This window comes from Andrographis paniculata, unplaced genomic scaffold (genome assembly GCF_009805555.1).
Source record: "Andrographis paniculata isolate CXL003 unplaced genomic scaffold, ASM980555v1 Contig61END, whole genome shotgun sequence".
NCBI classification, from domain to species: Eukaryota; Viridiplantae; Streptophyta; class Magnoliopsida; order Lamiales; family Acanthaceae; genus Andrographis; species Andrographis paniculata.
In genome coordinates, this window is record NW_026137597.1 from 427984 (window position 1) to 439320 (window position 11337).

At 34.9% G+C, this 11337-nt stretch overlaps 1 protein-coding gene across 1 annotated transcript; it reads right to left on the reverse strand.

Moving 5' to 3' along the window:
* Nucleotides 1–4693: 4693 nt before the first annotated feature.
* LOC127260292 (ubiquitin carboxyl-terminal hydrolase 17-like) lies at nucleotides 4694–10847 on the reverse strand. The gene is made up of 11 exons (XM_051288011.1): nucleotides 10247–10847; nucleotides 8498–9491; nucleotides 8314–8402; nucleotides 7828–7913; nucleotides 7579–7741; nucleotides 7382–7496; nucleotides 7127–7284; nucleotides 6303–6387; nucleotides 6006–6218; nucleotides 5511–5572; nucleotides 4694–5435 (listed from the first exon to the last, which is right to left on the reverse strand). The coding sequence occupies exons 1-11, from the start codon at nucleotides 10543–10545 to the stop codon at nucleotides 5054–5056; spliced, it is 2646 nt and encodes an 881-aa protein (XP_051143968.1). The 5' UTR covers nucleotides 10546–10847; the 3' UTR covers nucleotides 4694–5053.
* Nucleotides 10848–11337: the final 490 nt, after the last annotated feature.

An 11337-nucleotide genomic window follows, 5' to 3' on the forward strand; every position in this document is an offset into this window, starting at 1 on the left:
GTCTAGAGTAATTTGAGGATGGGTGTGAGTGAGGACAAACGCGCTGGAAGGACTTGTGCTGACTTGTAGGGTCAGTTTAGAATCTCGACACATCCGACTTTGCGTGTCTTGTGGGCAGGGGTGTTATAGTTGGTATCAGAGCCGACCTGCGATAGCCCGCAGTCATTGACCAGACTAGTGACGGGCCTAGCAGTTGACGATCCTTGGCGTGCAACATGGACGTTGTATTCTTAAGTGGGGGGGATGTAATACCCTCGAATGAGGCCGATGCTAGGCCAACTCCCGTGAATGAGCCGGTGCAAGGCCATCCGAGATTAAATAGTAACTAAATTGATTGAATAGACTACTCATGTCAACAATATGCACATTCTTTTTTGAAAGCCCTACTGAAAGAACTCTAAAGTTTGCGTGCTTGTTCTAGAGTAGTAATTGAGTATCGGTGGCCCATTGGGAAGTCTCTCATGGTGCGCGTGAGTGAGGACAGAAGCATTCTGAAAGAAATCGTGTTGACCTGTGAGGCCAGTCTACAATCCCGACACACCCAACTTTGCATGGCTTATGGGTTGGGGTGTTACAGTTGGTATCAGAGCCGACCTGCGACAACTCGCAGTTGTTGACCTGACTGGTGACAGGTCTAGCAGTTGACGATCCTTGGGGTGCAACTTGGACATTGCATTCTTAAGTGGGGGAGGATGTAATACCCCCAAAGTTGGGCCGGTGCTAGGCTAACTCCCGTGGATGAGCCGGTTCCAGGCCAAACGAGATTGAATAGTAATTAAATGGATTTAATAGACTACTCATGTCAACAATGTGCACATTCCTTTTCGGAAGTCCTACTGAAAGAACTCTAGAGTTAAGTGTGTTTGCTTTAGAGTAATTTGAGAATGGATGACCCCTTGGGAAGTCTCCCAGAGTGAGCGTGAGTGAGGACAAAAGTGCGCTGAAAGGACTCGCGTTAACCTGTGGGACCAGTCTACAATTCTGACATGCTTGGTTTTGCATGGCTTGTGGATTGGGATATCACAAGCACACTCGGTGAATAAGTGACCATCTCAGTAATAGACAAAAGTCAATGAAACTGTAAGCTCCCAAGCAGTGGGAGGGGATAGGGACCTGACCGCGTGCCTATTGAAGAATGAGCCGGCCACTCATAGGTAGTGGCTTGGTTAAGGGAACCCACTAGAGCCGTAAAGAAAACGAGTCTTCATAGGACAATTGTCACTGCTTATAGACCCGAACTTGGGTGATCTATCTGTGACTAGAATGAAGCTTGGGTGAAACTAAGTGGAGGTCCGAACCGACTGATGCTAAAGAATCAGCGGATGAGTTGTGGTTAGGGGTGAAATGTCGCTAAAAGACTAGTTGACGTGACATAAAATGATAGTGATGTCTTCATCTCAATTGCTGAAGTGGAAGTAGTAAGTTTAAGTTGGATATGAAGAAGGTAGAAGTGGTGTAAGTATGAAAGAGCAGAATTACTTATATCTATATGAACAAACCCATTCCTTATAGATTCCTTGTCAATTCTTTTGTTTGATTGGTTGGACCTATTTTTTGTCTGATTTTTCATTAGCCGTCGCTGCCAATCCTAATCATTTCCCAAGGACTAGCAAAATCGAAAGAGCTTATTTGGTCATCTCAATGGGTTCAGAAACAATATCATCATAAAGAGACAATTAGGGCTAAGAATTATCAGTGAACGTAAACTCTAAGGATGGAATGCCATATAAAAAGAACTTTCTGCAGCTAGAAATCCTTGAAAAGAGGTAGCAACATTTCAGTCACCGGGAGGAAGAAGAGATGCTAGGAGTTGAACCTAAATTGCATATTAATGAAAAAGAGAGTCAGCACAATTAGTAGCTTCAGTGTAATTTAGCATTCCCCTACCGGTTAGCCGGAGAATGGGCTATTTTCCCTCCATTCTTCTATCGGGTGGGCTCACACCCTGGGTGGTGCGGCTGGGCTCTGAAGAGCAGTTCCTCTCAGATAAAAAAGGAAGTCGCGGATGGCAGGCCCAGCTCACAAGGGCCATGCGGACTTGATGTCATCCCCCATTCCTCTAGTATATCACTGGCAGCCCTTCATCAGTGCGGCATGCACCTTTTTTTTTACATCAGCTGGTGTTACAATAATACGTAAATGATTTTTTTCTGGTACAACCATTCTATCCCACCTTATTGACCGCAACTTATGTATTTATTATTGTCTTCGGGCAGGGGAGGAAGTGAACCAAACCACTCCCCCCCATTGGACCTATCTTATTCTAGGTTGATCTAGTCTCTTTCCAACATGGTAAATGAGCGGATTATGCTCGTCGGCCTCCGTCGAGATAGAGGCCTCCATGTGCGGCATATTCTTCAATACTGGCGGTGGTTGTTCACTGATGTTTGAATCATCCTTGGATTCTTGATTCTTATTGAAATTCACATTCAAATTATTAATTAACATATTTACAATCGTTTTAGCGCAGCGTAGCGCACACAGATTGTACTATATATTGTCAATATTAATAAATAATACTTCATTCGTCTTAAAAAATATAAAAATATATTCAAAATTTTTGGGTATGGATTTTAATGTGTTGGATTTTAATTGATATTTTTTATTACTGTCTTTTTTAGTAAGAAAGATATATAAAAAAAAAATGCATTACCTCCATCCACCATTAATTTTCTCATTTGCAGTTGGCGTAATTATTTTTAACATTAAAAATATTATTATATTTGTATAATTTTTTTTACAAATATCATTATATTAGTATTATAAGACACTAATAGAAGATTTTTGTTATTTTCTCTTAATTTGTACTACAATTCGATATAATTATTAATATTTTAAGATTAACATAAAAAAATGAAAAATAATGAACGGAGGAAGAGAGTATAATTTTTTATTAAAGAAGAAACTACAAACAATTTTAAAATTTGTATAATTATTAATAAATAAGAAAATAGGAACATTTTTAAGGGATAGATAAAAATTTTAAAAAAAAAAACTAAAGATATTTTTAGAAGACAAATAAAGTACATTTTACAATTTAATTAGCAAGGCTAAAGGCACAGAAATGCAATATGATTCACCTCTCGTCTCCTCCAAATCCAACACAACTTCGTAACCGAACAATCCTATTTCCAATAAAATATCTTATCAAATATGTTTTTTTACTTATATACATTTCCTAAATAATTCAAAATACTTTTTGAAATATATTTTCTTCTGTCCAATCTTCTATATTAAGCAACTGCAACAATTATTTCAATTAAAAAAAAAAACCGAAAAAAAGATATGAAGCAAGTAAAATATATAGAATAAATTGCATAATACACCCTCCATAATTATGAAATTTGCATAATATATCATATATTTATGTATGGCATAAAACTCTCTTGTATTTAGTATACAATATGTATAATATACTTGTTTTTTTATCAAAAAGTAGTAAGAAATAAAAATCACACACTTATTATGGAGATGATATGTATTAAATAGAAATAAATATTGTAAGAATTTTTGTAAAAAATTTTAGTAATAAAAAGAAATAAATAAATAAGGTTGATAGTTTACTTCTCAAATTTTATTTAAGGAAAAAATTATTTTTAGTCTCAGTATAACCAAAATTCATCAATTTTGGTCCCAATATAATCAAAACTCACATTTTTTGTCCCAATATAACCAAAACTTCATCATTTTTGGTCCTAATATAAAATTTTTATCAATTTTAGTCTCAATATAACCAAAACTCATCATTTTTTGTTCCAATATAATCAAACCTTATCTTTTTTTGTCCCACCGTCAACAAACCGACGGAAAATATAGAAATTGCACAATCTTGCAAGTTCACGTCAGCATTTTCCGTCGGTTTGTTAACAGTAGGACCAAAAAAGAGAAGGTTTGATTATATTGGGACAAATAATGATAAGTTTTGATTATATTTGGACTAAAATTGATAAAAAATTTATATTTGGACCAAGAATGATGAGTTTTTGGTTATATTGGGACAAAAAAATTATGAATTTTGGTTATATTGGGACCAAAAATAATTTTTTTCCCTTTTATTTAATAAATTAGATGATATTCATATTATAAATTTCTAAGAATTATAACTTATAGTACAGATAGATCTTATATTATATTGCACTCCCTCCGTCCCATATATTTTGGGACTATTACTGTAAATATGAGAATTTAGTTAAAGTATAATTATCAAGTAATTAAAAAGTGTATCACTAAAAATCATTATTATTTTCTAGAAATAATTAAAGATTTAAGATAACTAAATAGTTTAATTAAAATTTCAAATTTTAAAATTATATAGAATGAACGAAAATAAAAAATAGGGACAAATTATGTGCAACAGAGAGAATATAAAAATAAAAACGGACCATTTTAATATAACAATTTATTCATTAAAAAAAAAAAAAAAAAATTAAAAAAAAAAAAAGGAAAACTAAAAAAAAACTAAAAAACTAAAAAAAGATATTTGATGTTGACATTTGTTTGTAATTCTTGTCTAAAAATTTAAGACATCTGTTTGTCGTCAAATGTAATTTACATAATAGATCTGCAATTTTTAATTATTGTTATTTTTCTAACAATATATAATATATATATATATATTATACAAATTTTATACATAATAGCACAAAAGAATTTCATATGATAAATAAAATACACATTCTATACATTTTTCATAAAACACAGGTGGGCAATATAATTTACACAAAGTAATATAATTCAAGTGAAAGCAAAAAAAAAAAATAGGCTTTTACACTGCAACAAACTATAACACTGTTTTGTGAAATACGAAGGGAATTTACAAACAACTCAAACTCCTCCTAAAAAAAATGTTTGAGCTGTTTCCTCTAATTACTTGTCTGTCATTTCTCCCTTAAATAGAAATTCACTACTAGTCTTCTTAGAAAAATACTACATGGAGATGGAGTCACTGCTGCTGCTACTACTACTACTACTACTACACCTTACAGCTTTCATTTGGTCAGTCTGGCCTGGTCTGGTCTCTGATACAGCCGGGTGGCACTTAATAAATGGTGTGCTACCTGTGGTGGTATAGAGTGGACCCGAATAAGTAGCCAGATATGTCATCTGCGCTCGAGTCCTTGGTGCTGTCTGTGCTGCACGAACCAGTGTCAGATGTGCTGAAAATGGAGGACGTATCGCTGGACCAGTCAATGAGAGGGTTGTGTAGCCGTTGCTGTTGCCGTAGCCTGCCATATGCCTGGTGTCCCCAATCCAAGGAATGCATAGTCATATAGTCCGGAGGTGTTCGCTTAGTAGAGGTAGAGGTGGGCTTGGCCTTTGAGGCTTTCTTTTTATCACTGGCGCTTGATGAGATGGCTTCCATGTTCCGTTTGGGTTTCACATCCAGATCCATCATCGAATGGTTTGCTACCAATGAAGGGATTCGGGGTGTGTGCCTGGACAAATGTGATGTGTTGTTAGAGACATGTTGGAAGAAAATGTATAATTTTCCTAGTAATAAGTAGGATTACCTTGCGTAGAAGAGAATGTATGCTTCTGCTGATAGCACAGTCTCTCGGTCCACACGGTTTACCTACACCAAAAAGATTCGCACTAGAGTCTCTATCATGTAATTCAGTAAAGTATAAAATTAATGAAGAAGCCTAAGCATATGTTAGCTGATCACAAAGAGCTTTATTATCGAACTGGAACTGAGCCATATCGTATGAAATGAGCATGAGTAAGATTAGCCACTATAGAACACGAGTAATACCAAGTTAATAACACTATTAAACATCAGCAAAAATCGAGCATGTTCAACAATTTTATAGTTGTCTTCACTTTATTTAACTGATCAAAAAAGCTGAATTCAAGAACAACTAGCTCTATATACAGCTCTACTCATAAACAAAACAAAGCATCCAACCAAATGGAAGAAACTGAACTCACAAGCCTAGTTAATGGACTATCATAATATAATGGTGAAACTAGAATCATAATGTCAAAAAGTGAGAAAAATAACATACTCTGCTGTCATCGATTTGAAACCATTCTCCATGTATATCTTTGACATAACAGATGTAGTGACCGCTGTAAGCAGCATTCATCATGTTCAAGTGAACAACCACTGCATAGAGTTGATATGTTGAGTATTTGTCGGCCCGTCCACTCATATATGGCTCAAGGTCTAATATCTCTGGAAAATGAATTACTTTGTTCAGCTTTTCTAAGTTTCCAGACTGCAAAACAAAAAAGGCAAAACGTAAGTTAGAGATCATTAATGGCATTGCAAGTACTCCTCGCTAGTAAATAAAGATTATTACCCTGAACCGCTTCAAAACAATCGTGAGAATGTTAGGGGCCTCAAGTATGGTCAGTTTCTTCCTAGCTTTCTCATAAGACTTGCATCTGCAATGAAAATGCCCGGATCAATAGATTGCATAAAAATCTCAAACATACATACATTAATAGGCTATGATACAATAAACTCCCAATACTCTCTCACCTTAAGTTCACTTCTATGGATGAAAAATATTGGTTTGGACTACAAATATTCACATATTATCTACTCCATTGATTGAGTGTGTGTTTATTTTGTAGGTTATATATTATTTTGATAGATATTATATAATCATAAGATAAATAATTTAACGAGAACTTTAATGAATTATTAGATAGAATTATTGTTTTTACCTAATAACCTTAATTCATATGATATAACTATTTTTAGATTAGTTGATGATGAAAGGTATAATAGCCTTTTAACATAACAATAACTTAAGATATTTAGTAATACCTATTTAGTATGAACTAGTAATCTTTAATTTAAGTATTATAATTAAGGGCTTTAATCACTTAAAGTAAACATATGATTAAGTTGGTAAAATAATAGTATCCAACTTTAATCTCTGAGTAAACACACCCTGAAATAGGATAAGTAAACTCATGGTTTATGTCATTAATAGGAGATTTCTATCCGATTACAGGATATTATCCATTAAAAAGAACAATTTTATTATATTGGATAAAGTAATTTATTTAACCGAATTCCAAAACGTAAACGCAGTCCAGATTGGCAAATGGCATTTACATCGGATGATAATAGGGCATGTAGCAATCATCAAAAGTTGAAAACGCCTGGACTAACCTGCTGCACTTATACTTATCATCTCCACCAAGTGTTTCCGATATCGTGAACCGTGCAAGAGCCTCTTCAAGAGTATAAATATCTCCATCGATCTCCACAGTAAGATCCATCATTCTTTCACAATGATCGGATCTACTTGAACACTTCATGCACTTAATCTGGACCATGAAACAAAAGTTAGCAAAAACAGTAACTCAAACATCAACTGCAGATAATAAACTTAAAGCGCTTAAGTAAATGAACATGAAGACAGACCTTGGATCGAAGATAACCCCCAAATGTCAGACCCATGAGGGTCAAGTTTTCACCCAATGAACCAGAAACACCAACTTCTTCAAGCCATATACATTGCATTGTATCCACAATGTTTCTGATAGAACATAACCATAACAGCTGTTACCATATTCAGATACATTTGCACCAAACCAAAATTCAACTTTCCAAGAACTTACCTCAAGAAGTCGTGTGCATCTTCTTCTCTTCCATGACTTAGATGGCTTCCAATCCTTTGTATTTGGGATAATATCCCAGCAGGGGACAAAGGAGACTTCACTTCTTGTCCCTTCTGAATCAAACGCTCAAACTCACAGATAAGGCACCAACCCTTCCTCTGGCCTAACCATTTTTAAAGAAAGGAAGCATAAATATAAATGAAGACATGCACAATGTGATGCTTATCAAAAAAATAATGAGGAAATTACATGTTTTAGAATGTAACCCTTGAAGAAGATAAGAAGTGATTGGCCGAGTAAAAGTAAGGCACTGCAGCACGGCATTTGCATAACAACTGTAGAATTAAAAAGAAAAGTATCACAATACTATAATCAGATTATGTGGTAACTATACTTCCATGGAAAACCTTAAATAGGCCTCAAAAGCCTTATGTTAACTTGAAGCTTTCAGTTAAACCATTGGCATTGTAGATAAGCAACCTTGGCAATGAAAATCAGCTACAAGTAATCATAAAGCTTTGTTCTTTCATCAGTGGAAAAGTATCATAATAATATTATCAGATTATGTTGTAAAATATAATTTCATTGTACAGCAAGAACCTATTTACCACTTCAATGGCCCTGACATTTGAAAAACAACTTATGTAGCAAAAAGGAAAACAGCTCATTATCCACAAAGCTATCATATGTCACAGATATCATAGAAAGCAATGCAATTTCAAAATGAGAACATACCTATTTCCACTGTTGACAAGGCCAAAGGGGTAAAGTTCCGAAGCATGATGAGAGTACAATTGTGCAAAAATTTTGGGAGGAAATATTATCTGTTAAAGGAAAACATGACTACAAGATCATCAATCTAACCTTGGAAAATTAAAATTAGAAGTTATTAAATGATGAATACAGATTGAGAAACAACCTTGTGGTTATAATTTCCCATAGATTCCTCCCCCATGTCAAATATGTAGGACTTTGACTGTTTTGATACTCTAAAATGTTGTACAAATTTCTTTACTGATGATCTAAGGCCTTTGCAGGGAGGTTGTGGCACATGTTCAATTTCTGACAGTGAGTTGTGCAAGCTCCCATTTTTCATATATAAATTTTGATAATTTCCTGAACTCCGAACAGACATGGACCTTGTTTCCTTACCACTGCAAATTTGGGCTTCATTTTTCCAATATACATCTGATGACACACTTAAAGATTGTGAGAACTGTGAATTTCTCAATTCAATATTAGACACTTGATTGTGATTCCCTTGTCTATCAAAATCCATGAATTTCTTTGCTTTATGGCTAGATGTCTTTGATCGATTTCTTAGATTCTCCACAGAAGATGAGCTCTTATGGGAACTGGAGGAATGAGAACCCCTCAACTCACTTGTACTTGTAGCAAGCTTTTCTAGCTGAACAGTTTCATTGCCAGCTTTTGGATCTTTAAAGTTTGTTGGCTGGAACCCTTTGACAGGTTTAGCAGCTGGCATCCCTTTCAAGTTATTAGCCTGAAATGTATTTGCTTCATAGATAGTAGAACGGAAGGGAACCTGGCTTCGTACATCTGCCTCATCAGAATCAGAGGTTGTTTGCAATGGATGAGAGTCAGAAAACATTTTATCTGGCCTAACAGGTGTTCCTGGCCCAAGATCCTCACTGACTGAAGTGTCATGTGATGTTTCACTTTGTTCAGGAGAAGATGAAAAGCAAGGTAAAGAGCAACTAGAAGATCCAGAATCAACTTCACAGGGAGGTTCAGAAGAAATTTTAGGTTCATCATGCAAATCCTTCTTCACTTGATTATCCCAAGCTGTTTCATCCACACTATAGCTTTCCTTGCTATCATTAATTGGAGTGGATCGTTGGCAGTCATCCTTATGACCTTGTCTCCAATGAATTATTTGACACTTACCCGAACTACAAAGAATCAAGCAAATGTAAACTGTGAAAAGCAGAGAACCCGAAGAAGAAGTAAACAGGTTTCTTAACAAAGAAAATACACACTTCACATAGACCCAAAACATCCTCTAGCTATTTCAAGCATATCATGGTTGTTGGCACTCTCTATTGCAATTTAAAAGATAAAAGTCTTTTATGATGCAAGCTGTGCCTAAAACTAGTTAAAGCGTAGATCTCAGAGCCTCTAAGTTGGTGTGCTATGCTAGCTGAATAGGTGTATTAGTTCATTAAACTTTCAGCATATTTTCCTTAGGCTTGCCACTCAAGTTAAAATCAGCAGGAAATAGCATATCCTTATATATTATGCAACTCAACAATTGCAGTTTGACATCCAAAGGGAACTCAAATATTGAGTAGATAATGTCATCCTCCATTCCTTTTTATTTGCCTCAGATAAAGGAGTTCTTTCTCATATAAAACTTAACTTGGAACAAACCAAAAAGCAATAAAATTTAAATTAGCCGTTTAAATTTCCAAACCACCCACAGACGCTTCATAACCTAAACTTCATGCGAAGCCTCGGCCTTTACCGATTCAAAAATTAGATTATTGAAATCATATCCCTAAAGTTTGCAATCAGAAATATGAATAACTTCAAATTAACAACTTAATCCTCAATATCATACGAACGAATAAGAAAGGAACTACCTTTACAAAATTTAAGCAAAAATTAGCCTAAACCAATATTCAAAAAAAAAATGCAATGCGCTCACCAGTATCTAACAGCTTTGCACTGAGAACACCTGGTAGTGGTGGGGCAATAACAAACAGCACAACAGTAACGGTTTTCAAGCTGAATTGGCGGCGGCGGCGGCGGGGGCGTGGGAGGTGGAGGAGACGGAGGAGAAGAAGTATTGTATTCCTCGACCGATTGCAGCTTCTCAATTTCCGCCTCTTCTTCAGAAACCCTAGCCACGAGCCTCAGAATCTCCTCCTTCTGGGCCAACGCATTCCTCCAGTTGTACCGGACCACAACGCCAAAAAGCAACAAAATCGCGACAATTACTAGCATTGATTATACGTGTCTCTGACACCAAATTAACCGGCGCCGAGGATTAACACGGAACTGAAGAGAAACCCTAGCAACCGGATTTTCTTGCAATACATAGAGATTGACCTCGCACTTGCACTTGCACTTGCAGATGGCGGCACCGGAGGTCGGCTGCGAAGGTAGTGGAGCAGTCAAATTGGAAGGAATCAGGGGAAATCGAATTGACGCGTGACGACTGAGGAGAGAAAGAATTGATGAGTGGGATTTTCAGAAATGACCCGACTTACCAAAGGAACCATCAGACCCGTTTGTTTCATATTTGCTACAAATTTTAACCAATCACCACCTCCACCTTGCGTATCTTCATTCCAATTTAAATATCTCTCTCTCTCTCTATCTCTCTCGTCAATATTTTTCAATTATTCATAAATATTATTAAAAAATAAAAATATACACACATTAATATAATAAAGATATATATTCATTCAAATAAACTATTCAATCCAACATATTAATTTTTTACATTATCAATGCAATTCTTTATTCCACACACAAAATCAATTTATCTTAAAAACGTGAATCTATAGTATCTTTTTTAATAGTATCTCTTATTTTAATTGATTTTTTTAAAAATTTTTCTATATTAGATAAAATTTATTCCATCAAAAAATATTTTACAAATATAAATAAATTTAATTAATTATATAACACCAATTAAAAGTTTTAAATTTTTATTTTTTAAAAAAAATAAATATTTTTATCTATATTTAAAATTAATTTTAATTATAAATAAATAAACTTATTTTTTTTTTA